Consider the following 20289-nt stretch of genomic DNA (forward strand, 5'->3'; position numbering starts at 1 on the left):
GAAGTGGGTCCGGGAGAACCCTTTGGAGCCGGAAGCTCTGCTCCTTACCGTGGGGACCACAGCGTTTACTTGAGCCTCGTTTTCCACAACCTGTACAGAGGGGATTATAAACCCCACGGCGATGTGATGCGGAGGAACAGAATAGAGGTTAAACGAATCTGAGTTCCCTCAAGGTTCTGTAGTTGGGCACAGCCCGCTGTCTGCGATGGTCTCCGTACCCGCTCCTGCAAGACTCCCCCTCCCGCAACCTGACTAAGGTATAATTGACAGCAATTACATGTGTTTAAGGGGTTCACCGTGATGGTTGTTGTACATGTACCTTGTGAAGTGATTACCCCCCCTCACGTGAATGAACGCATCTATCACCCGACACAGTCACTTTTATTTTCTGTGTGGTGAGAACACTTAGGATCTATGCTCCTAGCAAATTTCAAGGTGACGGTCGAGTATTATTAACTACAGTGGCCAAGTGGCACTTTCTATCCCCAGAACGTACTCATCTAATAACGGAAAGTTTGTGGCTTTTGGTCAGCCTCTCCCCAGTTTCCCCAGCACCCAGCCCCTGCTAATCGTGGTTCTACTCGCTAGTTCTATGAGTTCAACTTTTTTTTTTTGGCGGTGCCCAGGGCATATGGAAGTTCCCACACCAGGGATTGAACTTGCGCCACAGGAGCGACCCAACCTGCTGCAGTGACAATGCCGGATCCCCAAGCTGCTGCTCCACAAGAGAACTCCGAGTTCAACTTTCAATTTTTTATACATGAGATCATGCAGTATTTGTCTTTCTCTATCTGGTTAATTTCATCTAGCATAATGTCCTCCAGGTTCATTCATGCGGCTCCAAATGGCAAGTGTTCCTTCTTTTTTATGGTTGAATAATATTCCATCATACATGCGCACGCACACATGCACACGCACACATCCATATCTTTACCCATTCACACAGAGAGACATTTAGGTTGTTTTCATATCTTGGCTACTGTGAATAATGAGGCAATGAACGTGGCGTGCAGATATCTCTTTGAGATACTGATTTCATTTGGATAAATACCCGGTAGAGGGACTGCTGGATAACACAGTAGTTCCATTTTTCATTTTTTTGAGGCACCCCATAATGTTTTCCATAATAGCTGTACCAATTTACATTCCCACCAGCAATGCACAAGGGTTCCTTTTTCTCCACACCCTTGATAATACTTCTCTGTTGTCATTTTGATAATAGCCATCCTAACAGGTGTGAGGTGGTATCTTTTTGTGGTTTTGATTTGCATTTCCCTGATGATTAGTGATGTTAAGCATCTTTTCGTGTACTTGTCTTTGGAAAAGTGTCCTTTGAGGTCCTTTGCCCATTTTAAAAATGGATTATTTGTTTTTTTTTTTTTTTTTTGCTATTGAGTTTTAAGAGCTCCTTGTATATTTTGGATATTAATCATTTATTGGACATATGGTTTGCAAATATTTTCTCCCATTCTTCAGGTTGCCTTTTAATTTTGTTGACGGCTTCCTTTGCTGTGCAGAAGCCTTTTAATCGGATGTAGTTCCATTTGTTTATTTTTTGGTTTTGTTGCCTGTGCTTTTGGTGTCATATCCAAAAAAATCACTGCCAAGACCAATGTCAAGGAGTTTTTCCCTGTGTTTTCTGCATGGAGTTTTATGGTTCCAGGTCTTATATTTGTCTTTAATCCATTTTTTCTTTTTTTGAGTTTTTAAAAGTAAAATATAGTTGATTTACAATGTTGTGCCAATTTATGCTGTACAGCGAAGTGACCCAGTCATACATATATATACATTCCTTTTCTTATATTATCTTCCATCATGGTCTATCCCAAGAGACTCCCCGTACTGTACAGCAGGACCTCACTGCTTATCCATTCTAAATGGAATAGTTTGCATCTACTATCCCCAAACTCCCAGCCCATCCCACTCTGTCTTTAATCCATTTTGAGTTGATTTATGTGAGGGCTGTAAGAGAAGAGTTCAGTCTTGTTCTTTTGCATTGGATATCCAGTTTTCCAAACACCATTTGTTGAAGAGACTATCCTTTTCCCATTGTGTATTCTTGGCATCTTTGTCACAGATTAGCTGACTATATATGTGTGTGTTTATTTCTGGGCTCTCTATTCTATTCCATTGATCTAGGTGTCTGTTTTTATGCCAGTACTCTGCTGTCTTGGTTAGTATAGCTTTGAACTATAGTTTGCAATCAGACCATGCCTCCAGCTTTGTTCTCCTTTCTTAGGATTTCTTTGGCTATTGGTGTCTTTCATGAATTGGGGATTGCTTTTTCTATTTCTGTGAAATATGCTTTGGAATTTTGATAGGGATGATTTCAATACGCTTGGTTCCTCAGGCTCTGGAGGTGGGTTGTATTTATTGGTGTCACATGATTAAATTGAATAATTCCTTACTGAGAATCTATAAGGACTTGTTGATGCTCTAAATCGAGAGCTCTCAAAGTAGGGGTGGGGGAGCCCAAAGACCACAGAGAATATTTTATTTATGTCTCCTGGAAACTTTTTTAAAAAAGTGAAATATAGCTGATTGACAGTGTTCCTTTCGTTTCTGGTGTACAGAAAAAGAAAAGGGATTCAGTTATACATATATTCCTTTTCATATTCTTTTCCATTATAGGATATTACAGGATACTGAATATAATTCCATGAGCTAAACAGTAGGACCTTGATGTTTATCCATTCTACGTACAACATTTTGATCTACTAGTTCCAAACTCCTAACCCAACACCTCCTCCAGCACCACTCTCATCTCCCTAGATACTTTTTTTTTGTTTGATTGAAGTAATGGTTGAGTTACAAGGTTGTGATGGTTTCTGCTATACAACAGAGTGATTCAGCTATACATGTACATACAGCCATTCTCTTTCAGATTCTTTTCCCACATAGATTGTCCCAGAATATTGGGTAGACTTCTCTGGGTCATGTAGCAGGTCCCATCTCCTGGATACTTTAAAAATCTAAGCATACAGCAGCTTTGATGTTCTTAGCATCTACTGTGGATGAGACATGCCAGGTGCCTCTCTGGGCCTGTTTTCCCATTGACAGAATAGGAATTCTACCAGTGTCTACTTCCTAGGGCTGCTAGGAGGGGGTCAGTGAACAGTCGTATAACGTGTTTAGAGCTGAACCTAGGAGTTCCTCCTGTCACTTACCTCTCAGCTCCAGCATCTGGATCCCTCCAAGGCTTTGCCTGGCCACTGTAACTTCACTAGCCTGCATCCATCATGACCACCCTTTATAGATCTTTATCGTTCTCTGTACTTACTCTATTTGTATTTATTTGGCTCTCATCTCTTTCTCTTCCCTCCGCATCAGACTAGAAGCTCCAGTATAGCAGGGACTTTGCTCATCATTGTTTTTCTACCTTCAGTTGGTATTTTGAACACTACAGATTCTCAAATATTTACTAATGGAGTGAGTATTGCACTTCTAAGGGGCTGTTCAACTTGGGCTCATATGCACATGTTGTCAGGGAGTTCCTTCCTCCCTGAGGCCATCTGTTCTGCTGTCTGTACCTTTGACAGTTAGAAAGTTCCTTCTTCAACTAGATCAGTTCTGCCCTTTTGGTATCCACAGTCTAAGTCTCTTCCCAGCACCTTTGGAGGTGAGCTTCGGTGACCCGATTTTTGGTTCGTCAAAATATTCTCTTTTTCCTTCCTTTTTTTTCTTCACATAGATGTTCAGGCAAAACAAAACAAAACAAAACAAAAAATAGAGGTTGTCCCCCATTATCTTGCAAAGATATCCACAGATGGCTAACTGCCCACTGTCAAGTGCAAATATTTGTCCTAACCAGGGGCATGTTACAGAACAGAAAGCCACACTGTTCAACCTAAAAACAAAAAGGAAACTTGGATTAAAAGATCCATATTCTAGAGGCTTATTGTGCTATTAATAGATTTCCTGTGGGGGTGAAAATGTCCAGTGGTCAAAGTCTGAACACACTGCGCTTCACTGAGTTAAACTTTCCTGTGGATCCTGGTTTCTTTCCCACAGATCTTGTCAGAACCTCTGAGATGCAGTGGGGCCTGTGAGCCTCTATGAGGGAGTCACAGTTTATGCCTTTGCCAAACTCATTCACCCTGGGAATATTTTCATCCAACATCCATGAACCCCTCCGGAACTGCAGATGGCCAGGCTTTCTGATTTGAGAAGTCCTTTCCTAGATGTTTCTGAAGCTTTTCGAGCTGAGATTTCGTGATTCTGGAGAGGAACCTGCTAGGGATAGAAGACCCTTCTCCTACGAAATCCACAAGGCTAGGCCTGCCTTGTCCACGTCCGAGGAAGGGCCAGGCACGTGGACGGAGCGCCGAGCTGTTGCCGCTTTCCCATCGCGGCGGGCGGCCGTCTTTCCTCCTTGTCCTTTCTCATCGTTCCCCGCCCCCACCCAGGTTCGAGGTTTATGACCCCTTTCAAATAACATCTCGGGATTCTTGGGGAGATAAGAACCACCAGGTAATTGTTTGAGAGCTGTAAATGACTTAAATTGGTTAGGATTCTAATTACCACGAAATGGCTTTATTGCCTCTTGGTGATAACAGGGCCGTAAACTTCCTTCCCTGGGGAGCACAGGTCCCCACCCCCAGGGGTCACCCAGCGGTCAGGGCCCTGGCAGCTGGGGAAGAAGAGAGAGGCTTTCTTCTCCCCAACCCCCCACACTCCCACAATGCCTAGAAGCAGGCTGGGCGGGTGGTGCCCACTGCATTGGGACCTCGTGGGCCATTCCCCTCCCTCTGTCATCCCATCAACTTCCTGGGCAGCTTGGCAAGCCCCTGCCACTCTCTGTCACCTGTCTGCTCTTCTAGCCCATGTGGAATCCTGGAACTGAGTCCCATTTATTTATTTTATTGTCCAGAAGTTTGCTGTGAGGGGCATGGGGGGTGGGGAGGGGAGGGAGAAGCATATACATAACGTGTCATAATGCTGGATTTATTCATTCATCCATCCATCCATTCTCAAATATTTATTGAGCATTTACCATTTGCCAGTGTACTAGAAGGGAAAATATAGACTCAATGAATAAAAGAAGGCATGTATTGATACACACATATACACACACCATTTATATAGTCATAGAATAGTGTGTGTATGTGTGTGTGTATATATGCATATATATATATACATGCATATGATTAAAGCTTTGGGATCAGGCAAATCTGAGTTGTGATTAGATCTTTGCTGGGTGACACTAAGTCCTATCCACCTCTGACGCTTATTTATTTATTGTCTTTTTCGTGTCTCACCGCAGCATATGGAAGTTCCCAAGGTAGGGGTCGAATCGGAGCTGTCACTACCAGCCTACACCACAGCCACAGCAACGCCAGATCCCAGCTGTGTCTGCAACCTATACTCCAGCTCATGGCAATGCCACATCCTTAACCCACTGAGTGAGGCCAGGGATCGAACCCGCATTCTCGTGGATACTAGTCGGGTTCCTTACCACTGAGCCGAGATGGGAACTCCCCACCTCTGATGCTTATGATGCCTGTGCCATTGGCTTGGGGTGAGAATCAAAGCTGTGGGCCCATGGTAGGGTCCTCCATACGTGGGGCCACTATTGTCATAACGAAGGTACACAGTGCTGTGGGAGTGAAAAGGAGGAATTGTTATAAAAGGTAATTTATAACTTAACTTTGATATCTGTCTATAAAGACATGCCTGTAACAACCACCCATAGATTCTGAGCAATTAGAGGATGCTGTTACTTCAAGGGAGAGATCAAGGGCAACCAGGACAGCATGTGAGTTGGGCCTTGAAGCATGAGTAGAATTCCTAGAGCTGGGGAGAGAGGAGAGCATTCCTGGCCAGGGAAAATGCAGGACAAAGGGCGTGAGATAGGAATGTCCCTGGTCTGTTCTTGGAGCCTCACGAGATTGAGCGAGGTTGGAAGGTGGGGCTTCTGGAGGACTGCAGAAGAGGAAGCTCTGGAGCGGTTTGGGAGGAGGCGACTTTGGGGAACTCGCTGCACAGTTCTTTGCATTGACTTTAAACTTCTGTCTCTCTGATGTCCACCTTGGTCCTGATGTCACCTCCTGGGGAACTTGCCCAGAGCCCGTCTTCCCTCTTCCTCCAGACAAGTTCTTCAAATATGAGCTGTCTTGGAATCCCTCCTCTGGGTCCCCGACATCCTTAGTTCTTTCACGAAACCCTCAGCAGACCTGGTTCCGAGAACCTGTGCCCCTGTACATTCTAGATCATTTTTTTTTTTTTGTCTTTTGTCTTTTTTGTTGTTGTTGTTGTTATTATTGTTGCTATTTCTTGGGCCCCTCCCGCGGCATATGGAGGTTCCCAGGCTAGGGGTTGAATCGGAGCTGTAGCCACCGGCCTACGCCAGAGCCACAGCGACGCGGGAGCCGAGCCGCGTCTGCAACCTACACCACAGCTCACGGCAACGCTGGATCGTTAACCCACTGAGCAAGGGCAGGGATCGAACCCGCAACCTCATGGTTCCTAGTCAGATTCGTTAACCACTGCGCCACGACGGGAACTCCAAGATCATTTTTCTTTTTTTCTGTCTGCACCCCCCTCATTTTTTTTTTTTTTTAGACTCAGATTCATCCATTTTCTTTTAGTTCCACAGCTTCACATTAAAAAAAGCATGAATCTGGAGTTCCCGTCGTGGCGCAGTGGTTAACGAATCCGACTAGGAACCATGAGGTTGCGGGTTCGGTCCCTGCCCTTGCTCAGTGGGTTAACGATCCGGCGTTGCCGTGAGCTGTGGTGTAGGTTGCAGACGCGGCTCGGATCCTGTGTTGCTGTGGCTCTGGCGTAGGCCAGCAGCTACAGCTCCGATTCAACCCCTAGCCTGGGAACCTCCATATGCCGTGGGGAGCAGCCCAAGAAATAGCAACAACAACAACTATAACAACAACAACAAAAGACAAAAAAAAAAAAAAAAAAGCATGAATCTGAAAAATCTTTTAAAACGCATACCAGTAAACAAAATTCATTTTTATTAGAACACCGCTGAACATGTATTGCAATTAAGAAAATCCTCAGACATATCCAGTATTTTCATGTATTTTTTTCTTAGGAAGTTGTAAAATAAACAATTTCCCAAATTGCATCAAAACGTGCAACAACTTTTTGAAGCAGATCTCTTCAAACTACTGGAGTCAACATGGAAGGTACACAGTCTGTCTGCTAAAAGCAAGGAAAGCTTCTGGAATGAATAGATGTTTATGACCAAAGTTCAGAGCTTGTTTTTTTCCCCCCATAAATTCATTTGATGTCCATTGATTTTTTCTCCCCTTTTTTGGCCACCCCACATATGGAGACCCAGCATATGGAGTTCCCAGGCCAGGGGGCAAATCTGAGCTGAGGTTGTGACCTACACCACAGCTGTGGCAACGCCAGATCCCTTAACCCACTGTGCTGGGCTGGGGATCGAACCTGCGTCCCTGTGCTCCAGAGACGCCACGGATCCCGTCGCACCACAGTGGGACCTCCTGCCCTCCCCTTTTTAAATGAATGGCTTCTGGGTTAAGATTTCTTGATTATGCAAGATTTCTAGCATATATGAAACTAGAGAGCATCGCTTATGGTAGGAACTCCCACAGGCCCATCAACATGTCTCAACAACTATGAACATTTTTGCAGTCATGTTTTCTCTTTCTCTCTTCTGCTCTTTTGTGTGTGAGTTTTTTGTTTTTTGTTTTTTTTTTCTGGGGTAGTTGAAAGCAAATCCCAAACATTACATCTTCTGTAAGAGTTTAGTACACGTCACTCGCAACAAGGGACATTACAAAACCTGGCCATGTTATTTTGACAATTAACACAATTAATGAAAGCTTTCAGAATCCTCTACTACTCAGTCTGTATTCAGAGTTCCTTGATTGTTTCTGAATTTTATTGTTTTCTTTTTTTTTAAATCAGGGTCCAGAAAGCACTCAGATATTTCGCTTACTTGTTCATTCTCCGAAGTTTCTGTTACTCTATAACCATTCCTGCCTCCTCTTTTCCAAACTATGGATTTGCTGGAGAAACCCAGTCATTCATTCTGTTGACTATCTTATATCCTGAATATGGCTGATTGCTTTTTCCTGGTATTTGATTTGTTTTTCTACACACACACACACACACACACCCCGTGATGTACACATGCATGCCCAAGATGCTCCCAATGGGCAGAGCTCTGCTGTAGGAAGTGGAAAAGTCCTTTTGCATGAAGGGGTGAGTTCCTTCTGCTCCTCCACCGCATTTAACTCCAGATCAAGGAAGCAAACAATTAGCTGGAGTGACTCAGCCCCAAGGGGGACCACTGTGCGAGCCGTGACCCCAGGGAAAGTTTGGTAAGAGCATCCGTTTGGAACCTTTCTTTGCAGATCCTGAGGCTTGCAGCAAACACCTTCATGAACCCCATCTTCACCTTTGGCTGGCGGAAGAGGCTCGGAGGTTATTTGAGCTGGTTTCCAGCTGGGACTCTGGGGACCAGAGAGGAAGTGAGTCAATGTCTCCTGGGAACTCAGGCAACGAGTCTGGCTCAGACCCTGCCTCTCTGAGGAACACAGACAATTAGAACTGGAAGAGGGCCCAGTGATAGGGAGGGAGTAGGATGGTTACAGGGGTAGTTGTAGAAGTCCCAGTCGGGGACCACAGATAGAGAGGAAACCTAGGGAACTTGGGGAGACCACGCTAAGTTAATAATTGCTCAAGAAAGCCATCTGAGCAAGGCAGGCTTGCTTGATGGGTGGAGGCTCCAGATGTGCCTCAGGTCACTGGGTGGGGGATGAGGTGAGGCCTGCATTCAGCTTCAGACCCAGGGCAGGAGGTTAAGGACCACCGTTCTGCTGGTTGGAATAAGCAGCAGGGCGGTCCTAGTCTGACCTTACAGGGTCAAATACTCTCTTACCAGATACCAAGGAGGAGCTACTACTTGAAGAAAGAGGAAGAGGCGGTCTTTTCCCACCCCCCCTCCCCTTGGATTATGAAAGTGTGGCCCATTGAATCCTTGGAGCAGAGCCTCCTCACCTGCCCCTTTGCCCCTCTCACAAGCGTCCTATCTTAACAAGTCTGCTTCTTGCCTATCACTCTGTCTCTCACTAAATTCCTTCTGCACGAGTCAGCAAGAACCTGAACCTCAGTAAGTCCAGACAGCGGGTGAGTGATTCTAATTTAAAAACTGTGGGTTTGAGTCCCAATCTGGCTTTAGGCTGGGTTCAAGTCTCAGCACATGGGTTCAAGTACCAATATGGGTTTAGGCTGGGTTTGAGTCCTGGAACGTGGATTCAAGTCCCAATCTCGTTCTGGCTACGTTCAAGCCATTAGCGCTGTCAGTTTCACCAGGAGCCCTCTTGATCAATGTTGCTTTATACAGGATGAGGAAGCTGCGTTGTGGAGATGGGCCACTACAGCATATGGTGGGGATGGCGCCAGAGGCTCAGGCTTCCTAAATTGTCTGTTGGAAGTTTGTTTTGAATATAGAGCACCTAGAGACGCACTGTGGAAGAGGTTAAGTCTGACCAGTGCCTTGGGAGGGGAGAAGGGAGGGGCCAGAAGACAAGCCACTCATTGTCTCCCTCTTTGGGGGCTTTCAGTTTTTAATTGATGCTCACCTTTCGTGTACCAGAAAAGGAGCATTTATTTGGTTGTGCTTGGCCCCCAGGCTGGTTTTTAGAGAAATCGGGCAAAAGGGATAGGGCCATAGTTCTGGATTCAAAAGACCTGAGTTCAAGACTCATCTCTCACTCTCTTGGGTTCCCTCGCATCTAGGTATAGCTTTGTGAGCAAGTTTTGGCTACAGAGTCTTAAATGGAAGCCTCCTTGTGGGAGAGGGGTTCTGGGAGTGTTTTGTTTTTCCTAATAGAAGAGACAGATGTCACTGACATTGCTTTCTTTGCTTCTTCCCAACTTGAATGCAGATGCGATGGCTGGAGCTGAAGCAGCCACTATGTGGCTATGAGGGAAAGGTCAAATGACTCATAGACATGCTGGCCACACCTCTGAATTTCTTATTATGTGAGAAATCCAAATTCGTATTTGTGTAAGCTACTGTTGATTTGATCTTTTATTTCTTGTAGGTGAATACACTCTTATGTGGTATAAATAGAGAACATTTGGGGTTATCTGTAGTAAATACCTATTATTTGTCAAGCCAGAATCCATTTCCCTTTCTTTTGGTAGCAGCATCCTGTTTTCCCCAGGGGATCCTTTTCCCTCTATTCTTAATCCATGTGGCTGGGGTGGAACTGACTTTACCTCTGGCTGTACCATTGGTCAGTCAGAAGATTGCACCCAAGCCTTAGGGATGGATAGATTGAGAAATGGCTTCTGCCTTGGGCATGGTCAATGGGACTCAGTCCCTAATGGCACTCAGTCCCTAATAACCCTAGAAAAGACAGAATCTCTTTCCCTTGGTGTGAAGTTGGGAAGATGTGGACTTGAGAGTCTGGCTGATGCCCAAGAAAGCAGAGTGTAGAGACGGAACCTTCTGAAGACATAACTGAATTTTAGATCCAGCCCCACTTGAACTCTGACAGCAGCATGTGAAAGTGTAAAGCACCAGAGAAGTGAGAAAAAAAATCCCTTGTCCTGTTGTTTGTTAATCTTTTATTTATAAAATTATATACTTAGGGCAAAACATTCAAACATGGCCAGGCAGCAGGAAAACAAACGTTCCTTTCTCCATCACATGAGACCATCAGCTTGGTCTCTGGAAGTGATTCTGTCAGTTCTTTTTTTTTTTTTTTGGTATCTGTCTAGGAACTTCCTAGGCATACATAGATGTGTGTGTGTGTGTGTGTGTGTGTGTGTGTGTGTGTGTGTGTGTGCGCACGCACACATTTAGCAAATATCGAGTGCCTGCTATGTGCCAGGCCCCATTTTGTTCTCTGTTTTGGGAAGATAGCAGCGTACAAACCAGATAAGATCCTTGACTTCACGGAATTTTCATTCTACTGTTGGGAGATAGACAATAAATAAATAAATGCATAATATGTCGATGTTGATAAGTGCTACAGAAATTTTAAAAATCGGGTAAAGGGCAGGGAATGACAGGATGTGGGTGTTTTGGGCAAGTTGGTCTGAGGTTGGCTCTGTGGGTGCTGTGTAAGTGGAGAACTGGTAGGAGTGAAGTAGTGAGCCAGGCAGAGGGCTAGAAAAGGATGTTTCTGGCAGTGACAGGAAGTGCCAAAGCCCTGGGGTGGGAATGTGCTGGGCACCGTGGAGCAGCAGCTGGTAGGAGGCTGGCGGGGCCAGAGCAGGGAGTGCTGGGGCACGTGAGGGAGCCACGGGACCTTCCCTGTTGGCCACAGGAAAGACCTTCGCTTAATCCCATGTAAGATGGAGAAGAACGTGAGGGTTTGAGTCATGCTCTGACTCACATTCTCCCAGCATCTCTCTGGCTGTGGAGTGAAGATTAGAGCCCAGGTGGCACAAGGTGAACGCGGGGAGAGGATCGAGGCTGGAGTCCGGGAGGCAGAGTTGGATGCTGAGTTTGCTGCTTGACTGAAAAAGACAGTCATCAGGAGTTCCCTTCGTGGCGCAGTGGTTAACGAATCTGACTAGGAACCGTGAGGTTGCGGGTTCGGTCCCTGCCCTTGCTCAGTGGGTTAAGGATTTGGTGTTGCCATGAGCTGTGGTGTAGGTTGCAGACGTGGCTCGGATCCCACGTTGCTGTGGCTCTGGTATAGGCTGGTGGTTACAGCTCTGATTAGACCCCTAGCCTGGGAACCTCCATATGCTGCAGGAGCGGCCCAAGAAATAGCAAAAAGACCAAAAAAAAAAAGACAGTCATCAGACAAATATCATATGATATTACTTATATGTGGAATCTAAAAAATGATGTAGGAGTTCCCGTCATGGCACAGTGGAATGAATCCGATTAGGAACCTCAAGGTTGCCTGTTCAATCCCTGGCCTCGCTCAGTGGGTTAAGGATCTGGAACTGCAGAGTAGGTTGCCGATGCGGCTCAGGATCTGGCATTGCTGCGGCTGTGGTGTAGACCAGCAGCTGTAGCTCCAATTGGACCCCAGCCTGGGAACCTCCAAGTACTGTGGGTGTGGCCCTAAAAAGACAAAAATAAATAAATAAATAAATAACGATGCAAAGGAACTTATTTACAAAACAGTGATAGACTCTCAAACATAGACAACAAACTTACAGTGTCAGGGAAAAGGGAGGGGGGTAGATTGAGAATTTGGGATTAACATATACACACTATACAAGTAGGAAACCAACAAGGTCCTACTGCATAGTGCAGAGAACTAGAGCCAAACTCATGTAGTAATCGATCTATAATGGAACAGAGTCTGAAAAGGAGTACATGTATATGTATCTGAATCACTTTGCTGTACACCTGAAACGAACACAGTTTTGTAAATCAACTATACTTTAATAAAATAGGTATATGTATGGATGATAGATGGATAGATAGAGAGACGGTTATCAAAAGTGCTCTAAGGATTTGTCTCCGAGCAACTAGAAGAAAGGGGCTGCCATGTGCTGGGACAAGGAAGGCTGAGGAAAAAGCAGGTTTGGGCTAGGGAGTGAACAGATTTGGTTTTATTTATTATTTTTGAGGGTTGCACCTGCAGCATATAGAAGTTCCCAGGCTAGGGGTCGAATCAGAACTACAGCTGCCGGCCTGCACCACAGCCACAGCAACTCAGGATCTGAGTCGCATCTGCAACTCACGGTAATGCCGGATGCTTAACCCACTGATGGAGGCCAGGGATCAAACCAGAGTCCTCATGGATCCTAGTCAGGTTCGTTACCGCTGAGCCACAATAGGAACTCCAAAATATTACTGTATTTCTGACCTCTTTCTCAGTGTAGATTTTTTTCCCTTAAACAATTTTTAGATGTAGACTTTTTGAATTCTAGAAGAGTTTAGGCCCTAAATAATAATTTCCTAACTTCCCAGTGATTTTAAAGTACAAAACCCTTGGCTGGATCATCTAATATAATCTCACAGCTAACTTCTGAGGCAGGACCTGTGGTCCCCAAGAGAATAAGCAACTTCTAGGTCAGGAAAAACCGAAAGACTTTGAAACGGGCGTGAAAAGATTGTTGTTTGATCTGGCACATTCTTCTAGAAATTCTGTGCCTTTCATTGTCTTTGAGCTATTTTTCCACTCTTTAAATTGTAGAAAACTGGTAGTCATGCAAATGATTCTTGTCCATAGAAATGCAAGTGATTTTTCCTCTCCGGGAGACACCGTTGATTACTTCCCTGTGGCCTTGGACCCTTTTTTGTCTCTGTTTGTAATTCTTTTCAGCATTCCTGCTCCCCTCCGCTCTTAGAATTCTCCTTTGAACTGTTACGACGTCTTATTGATTCCCCATTAATTAGCGAGTTACATAAAGCTCTGGCACTTGTTCATTTTATCTTTCTATGATTGTACCTTTAAAAAGGTGACTCTTTGGGAGCCATTGTGGCTCAGTTATAATGAATCTGACTAGTATCCATGAGGATGCAGGTTCGATCCCTGGCCTCGATCAGTGGGTGAAGGATCCGGTGTTGCTGTAGCATGGGCTGGCATAGGCTGGTGGCTGCAACTCTGTTTGGACCCCCAGCCTGGGAACTTCTGTGAGCCGAGGGTGAGGCCCTAAAAAAAAAAAAAAAATAAGGTGACCTTTTAACTCCTCTCAAGCCTCTAGTCCACACAGCTAGAGTAGAAACCTACCAAGGTATTACTCAGATATGACTGATGAGGATTCTTTTTTTTTTTTTTTTTTTTTGTCTTTTTAGGGCCGCACCCATGGCATATGGAAGTTCCCAGGCTTGGGGTCGAGTCTGCTGGCCTATGCCACAGCCACAACAATGCCACATAGGAGCCGAGTCTGTGGCCTACACCACAGCTCAAGGCAACGCCAGATCCTTAACCCAGTGAGTGAAGCCAGTGAGCGAACCCAAGTCCTCAAGGTTACTAGTCAGATTTGTTTCCGTTGAGCCACAGCAGGAACTCCCGACGGGGATTCTTTATTTTTGTTATTATTAGCTGCAGAGCTCCTTGACAAGCTGATGAAAGCGATGAATGGTTTTGTCTGGGAAAAATAAACACAGTCACACATGCAGTTTTGCATACTCTCTTCAGAAACAGGAGGGAAGGGAACAGGGCACAACCTTTAAAGGAATAAATGTGTTTGAGGATATGACAAGACCTGGTTAGAACCAACTAGGTCCTAGATGGTGGTTGATTTGACTTCCATGGGGCCTTGAGTTTCATTACACACCCATTGTAACACATTAGCATCTAAATTCACACCCACAGGTGCAAGGACAGTTCCCGGGCTGAACCATAAAAGGCCAAAAAGGTGGTCGGCGGTGGCACAATTCCTGGAAACCCTCACCCCTTCCCGGAAATAGTCTGAATAATCCTCCTACTCATTAGCCTTTGAAATTGCCCGTCCATAAAAAACTCACCACCCCATATTTTGGGGGGCCTCTTGCCTTGTGAAAGGGCCCACCCAATGTGAAGAGTGTTTTTCTCGGGGCTGCTCTCTTGCCTTTTGAAACAGACGTCGTTCTGTCTATGGACCATGTGTCTCCCAGGCCACTTCTGAGATGCCCCACTCTCCATCTCTCTCAATAAGTCTACTTCTTACCTATCCCTTTGCTTCTCGCTGAATTCCTTCCATGCTGAGACATAAAGAACCTGAACTTGGAGTGCCCGTCGTGGCGCAGCAGAAAAGAATCCGACTAGGAACCATGAGGTTGTGGGTTCGCATCCCAGCCTTGTTCCGTGGGTTAAGGATCCGGTGTCGCTGTGAGCTGTGGTGTAGGTCGCAGATGTGGCTCAGATCTGGTGTTGCTGTGGCTGTGGCGTAGGCTGGTGGCCACAGCTCTGATTAGACCCCTAGCCTGGGAACCTCCATGTGCCTTGGGTGTGGCCCTAAAAAGACAAAAACAAAAACAAAAAACAAAACAAAACCCTGAACTTCATTAAGTCCTGGGAGTAGGTATGTGATTTTAATTAACCCCCCCCCCCAAAAAAAAACAGAGGGTTTGAGTCCCAATTTGGGTCTTGGCTGGCTTAAGAGTCTCTGTCCATGGGTTGGAGTCCCAATCTGAGGTGTATGTTTTTGCCTTGACCTCCTGAACACTGGTGTACGAACTCCTGGGACAGAGTCTGGGATCAGGGTAGTTGCTCAAGATCAGAAGTTGAAAGAGATAGAAGGGAGAGTTGGAAAAATGACTTTTTTCTTAACACTTGTGCCTACCATCTGCCAAACGTATTAACTCAAGACAGATACTCTAAGAGACAAGAAACTCGCTCTCCAGGGAAAAGACACAAAGAGGGGACGTGTCTCTTGCTCAAGATTTCACAACTGATGATGAAACTGAGCCGGGCCCTGTGGGGCTCCTGGACACACAGGCTTTTCTGTGTCCCCATTTCTTGTTTTGGGGCAATGGGCTTCAGCCATGACCTTCCCTGAGTTCCAAAGGCAGGTTCAAACAGTTGCTAATCAGGGAAGGGAAGAGATGCAGAGGCCAGAGAGGAACAGTCAAGGGACAACAGCGAGGGAGTTCCCGTCGTGGCGCAGTGGAAACGAGTCCAACTAGGAACTATGAGGTTGCAGGTTTGATCTGTGACCTCACTCAGTGGGTTAAGGATCTGGTGTTGCTGTGAGCTGTGGTGTGGGTCGGCTCTGATCTGAGGTCGCTGTGGCTGTGGTGTCGGCCGGCAGCTATAGCGCCGATTGGACCCCTAGCCTGGGAACCTCCGTATGCTGCAAGTGTGGCCCTAAAAAGACAAAAAAAAAAAAAAAAAGAGTTCTAAAATGATTCCTTTGCCCCATAGCTATCAAGTAAAAGGAACAGAATAGTTCTTGGGGGAAAAAATCCCTGGAAAGGAAGAGGTGGCACCCTCTTATTCCCCCGAAATCAACTTTCACATCTGTACTGAGGCTGAGACATTCTGGTCACCGGAACCTCTTGTACTTGGCCAAATCCTGTTTCTAGAGGATTCTGGCAGATGGAGGGAATGTGACTGGGAAAAGGGCATGGGAAGTAGCATGATTAATTTTATGTGTCAACTTGACTGGGCCACAGGGTGACCAGGTATTCCGTGTATTATTCCGGGTGTGTCTGTGAGGGGGTTTCTGGATGAGTCGAGCATTTGATCTGGTAGGCCTTCTCCTACGGGGGTAGGCCTCACCCGATCCTGCAGAGAACAGAAAGAACTCACCCTCTTTCTCTGAGCTGGGATTTAGTGAAATGGAGCAAGACCCTGGGGGGTGCTTGGTGGGTGGGGGGGCTAAAAATACTTTCTGTGTCTGCTATTTCTTGTTTGAAGGAAATAGACTTTATTCAACCTCCTGGACCTTCCCCGAGGTGCAAAAGGCTGATTCAAACAGTAGCTAATCAGGGAAGGGAGCGAATGCAGGAAAGAGGGGGGAGCCGTCCAGAAATCACAGTGCAGCCTTGGAGCAGGGTCCTGGTTCCTCTTCAAGGAATATACAGAACAATATCTTCTCTGGGGCGGGGTGGGGGGTGGAAGGGTGGTAACTTCAGGCTGAGCCCAAGATTCCTGGAGCTCCTCCCAGTTACCTCATCACCAACCAATCAGAAGAAAGTCTGCATGCACCCCAAGGTCAAAAAGACTCTGTCCCCTCCCCCAGTGATTCTCCCTTTAAAAAGCTTTCTTGGTCAAGCAGAATGGAGTTGGAATTTTGGACCCACGTCTGCCTTCTCCCCAGGTTTCTGGCCTCCTGAATAAAGCAGCTTTTCCTTTTCAGCCAACATTGTCTCTTGCGTATTGGCTTTCGAAGGATGAGCAGCTCAACCTGACTTTGGTAACAATAGGTCCTCTCCTGCCTTGGGTCTTACCCTGGAGCTTATCCCCTCTGCTCCCCTGGGTCTCCGTCTCCAGTTTGCCAAGTGCTGGTCATGGGATTTCTCAGCTTCCTGAACTGAAAGCTAATTCCTTATAGAAAAACCAGTCTCCCTCTCCTCTCTGTCCCTCTCTCTTTTCTAGGCTTTTCAGGACAGTCAGGCTGGACTTGCAACTGGGCCCTTCCAGAAACTGACAGTACTTATGACTCAAACAGAGCAGAACCCAGATTGGCACTTAAACCCATGTGCTGGGACTTGAACCCAGCCTAAACCCAGACTGGGACTCAAACCCACAGTTTTTAAATTAGAATCACTCACCCGCTGTCTGGACTTACTGAGGTTCAGGTTCTTGCTGACCCGTGCAGAAGGAATTTAGTGAGAGACAGAGTGATAGGCAAGAAGCAGACTTGTTAAGATAGGACGCTTGTGAGAGGGGCAAAGGGGCAGGCGAGGAGGCTCTGCTCCAAGGATTCAATGGGCCACACTTTTACAATCCAAGGGAGGGGGGGTGGGAAAAGACCGCCTCTTCCTCTTTCTTCAAGTAGTAGCTCCTCCTTGGTATCTGGTAAGAGAGTATTTGACCCTGTAAGGTCAGACTAGGACCGCCCTGCTGCTTATTCCAACCAGCAGAAGGGTGGTCCTTAACCTCCTGCCCTGGGTCTGAAGCTGAATGCAGGCCTCACCCCATCCCCCAGCCAGTGACCTGAGGCACATCTGGAGCCTCCACCCGTCAAGCAAGCCTGCCTTGCTCGGATGGCTTTCTTGAGCAATTATTAACTTAGCGTGGTCTCCCCAAGTTCCCTAGGTTTCCTCTCTATCTGTGGTCCCCGACTGGGACTTCTACAACTACCCGTGTAACCATCCTACTCCCTCCCTATCACTCCCCCAAGTCCTGGGGGGATAAACTCTGAAAAGATCTTACTTCATTCAAACCAGAAAAGACAACATCCCACCTCGATCCAGCAGAAAAATCAGTCAGGAAATTCTATTTAAATTTTTATTTTGTTTGTAGGTTTTTTTTTGTTTGTTTTTTGTGGGTTTTTTTTTTTGCTTTTTAGGGCCTCACTCGTGGCATATGGAGGTTCCGAAGCTCGGGGTCAAATTAGAGCTAGAGCTGCCAGCCTACGCCACAGCCACAGCCACAGCACCCCCAGATCCGAGCCATGTCTGCAACCTACAGATGCTGCCACACCAGATCCTTAACCCACTGAGCGAGGCCAGGGATGGAATGCGCAACCTCGTGGTTCCTAGCTGGTTTCATTTCCGCTGCGCCACTATGGGAATTCCTGTTTAAATTTTTAAAGAAATATTTCTGTATTTCTTTCCTTCCTTAGGACACGCATATCAAAGCCAAACAGAATGCTTCGGTGTGAGCCTCTTGCAGGGTCATTGACAGAATGTCTGCTGGCAGGGGTGGTCCGTATCATCTCTTTGACCAACCTGGACTGAGCTCCTGGGGATCAGAGCTTCAGTTGTTCAGGCCAATGTCCAGTTCCATTTATGAAGCACTCAGTAGGTGTTTAATACATGTCTTACCAATGGATGAACAAAACTCTCCTGGATTTCCTCTGTGCCTCTGTTCTCACCATGGTCCACCTCCCCAAAGTAAGGGCCCGATGGGTCCTCAGAAGTCATCTTGTCCAACTGCCTTCTGCTACAGATGAGTCCCAGAGGGGGTGAGTGATTGGCTGGAGGTCACACAGCAAGTTCAAGGCAGCACAGGTGCAAGAGGATGACCTTCTTGTTCCTGAGCTCATCCCGAGACCTCACACAGCATCTGTCGTCCGAAGCGGCAGGTGACACTGGCCAGGAGAGATAAGAGCTTCCTTTATTGGCCATCTTGCTGCTGAGTCCGATGTAACCTTCCAAGGGATGCACTCAGGGTGGCTTCTTGGGCTGTGAATTCTGAGACGATTCCCCCAGAGGCCTGGGCACCTTTCTGCCACCTGCCTTCACCTGGAGAGAACAGTGGCTCCGCCGGGGAGAGGATGTCCGGTCCCTGTGTGGAAGTGGCACAGATGCTGCCCCATTTGGGGTGAGGAGATGGAAAAAAAGCAGAGTGCAGGGACACAGGTCTGCTGGCTGGGAGGGCCCGGGAGGGGCTGTGTCGCCCATGGGTGGCATGGGAGGAGGGTGATCCGGGCGGGGAGCCAGGCAGAGGCTAGTTGACCTCGAGCCAGCGGACAGCACCCTGAGAGAGGAGTCAGCCAGGGCCGTGCGGGGGGCAGCAGCATGGGGCCCTGTCACAAGGAGAGGCCAGGAGAGAGAAGTGAGCCCTCAGCTTTAACCTGTTCTGTCCTGGGGCTTTCCAACCTTTCCCTCCAGACTCTTGGTAGGTCAGGGGCCCAACTTGGGGAGAAGTGTGTGATGGGTGGGTTGGGGGGCAGGAAACCTGGTCCCCATCCTGGCATTTACAGCAGTTATTTACCGTGGAAAATTCACTTTGCATCTCAAAGCCCAGTTTCTGCATCAGTAAAAAGTGGATAAATTAAAAAAAAAAAAGTCCTACTTCATAGCGTCACTGTGGGTTTGTACAAAGCGTCATCCAGAGGATTATTTTGCATATTGCAGCCTCTCCTGTTTAGTGTCTGGTACACACTCCAAATATGTGTTGGCTGAATGGACAGCTAGTCCTTAGGGAGCATTTCTTAGGTGGTGAGCACTCTTCAAGACGGTCCTTTCACCGTCATTGAATCTATGACTGCTCTCTGAGGGGCCCAGTGACTCTTCCAGGCCACACTGCTAAGGGCAGAGGTGGGATTCGAACCTGGGCAGAAGACTCCTGAGCGGATGCGCTCAGCCTCCACGCTCCGCCCTTTACTCTGCAGCCCCCTCCATAAACTGGGAAGTTTTGCACAAGGACTACAAATCGGCTTGGGGAGGAGGAAGAGGACGATGATTGTCACTCAGTGCGTGAAGACACGGGGACGGAAAGGTACTGACTTCCTGAGCATCCGTGCTTAGGCTCTTTCTAAAAGAACTGTCCTTGCGCATTTTATACCCGGAGGAGGTGTTTCTTCACCTTGCGGTCTGGATGGGATTCTTCCCAGATAACGGCACCACCCCCAGCCCCGCCCCCCGGGTGCCTCAGCCACTCACGGCTACGTCCGGGTTTGTGGGCGGGGCCAGGGCCGCCTCACTCAGATGCGGCGGAGCCCCCAGGCTGCCGGTCCTCTCCTGCTTCCGCCGCTTGGCTCGCTGATTCTGGAACCAGATCTGAGATGAAAGCGAGAGAGGATGGAGGTAAGTAAAAGGAATTTTCTCCATCTAGTTCCCTCCAAAATGCATAATAACGGTGCCTTTCAAGGGACCGACGCTGTTACTGTTTAGAAAGCTCCACGACAGCTTCGATGTCTTTGGATTTGGATTCGATGTCTTGGCCTTTGGCGAGGGGCCCCAGGATTGCAACCTTCAGTGCCTTCAGGGCTGGGGTCTCGTGGGGGGGTGGGGTGGGGGGGTGAAACAGCTGGGTGTCATATAACTGGGAGTGGTGGGGT

The 20289-nt window shown here is 47.1% G+C and overlaps 1 protein-coding gene and 2 long non-coding RNA genes across 4 annotated transcripts in view; 2 read left to right on the forward strand and 1 right to left on the reverse strand.

The window, feature by feature from the left end:
* Nucleotides 1-19298, forward strand: LOC102164846 (uncharacterized). Its single transcript, XR_014845397.1, has 5 exons — nucleotides 1-257; nucleotides 8340-8456; nucleotides 8870-9114; nucleotides 9876-9997; nucleotides 18127-19298. It is a non-coding gene; the product is annotated as an uncharacterized LOC102164846 (long non-coding RNA).
* ISX (intestine specific homeobox) overlaps nucleotides 18621-20289 on the reverse strand; it is a 15903-nt gene continuing 14234 nt past the window's right edge. The window contains 3 exon segments of the mRNA XM_013997557.3: nucleotides 18621-18845; nucleotides 18847-19032; nucleotides 19892-20008. Of these exon segments, the coding sequence (XP_013853011.3) occupies nucleotides 18621-18845; nucleotides 18847-19032; nucleotides 19892-20008 (528 nt within the window).
* LOC106510288 (uncharacterized) overlaps nucleotides 19961-20289 on the forward strand; it is a 227956-nt gene continuing 227627 nt past the window's right edge. For both annotated transcript variants that reach the window (XR_014845394.1, XR_014845393.1), the window contains exon 1: nucleotides 19961-20035. This is a non-coding gene — a long non-coding RNA (uncharacterized LOC106510288). The remainder of the gene's footprint in view (nucleotides 20036-20289) is intronic.

This window comes from Sus scrofa, chromosome 5 (genome assembly GCF_054392235.1).
Source record: "Sus scrofa isolate SSC_HxYL_T2T_F1_AM1 chromosome 5, Sscrofa_HxYL_maternal_Yorkshire_Landrace_v2.0, whole genome shotgun sequence".
NCBI lineage: Eukaryota > Metazoa > Chordata > Mammalia > Artiodactyla > Suidae > Sus > Sus scrofa.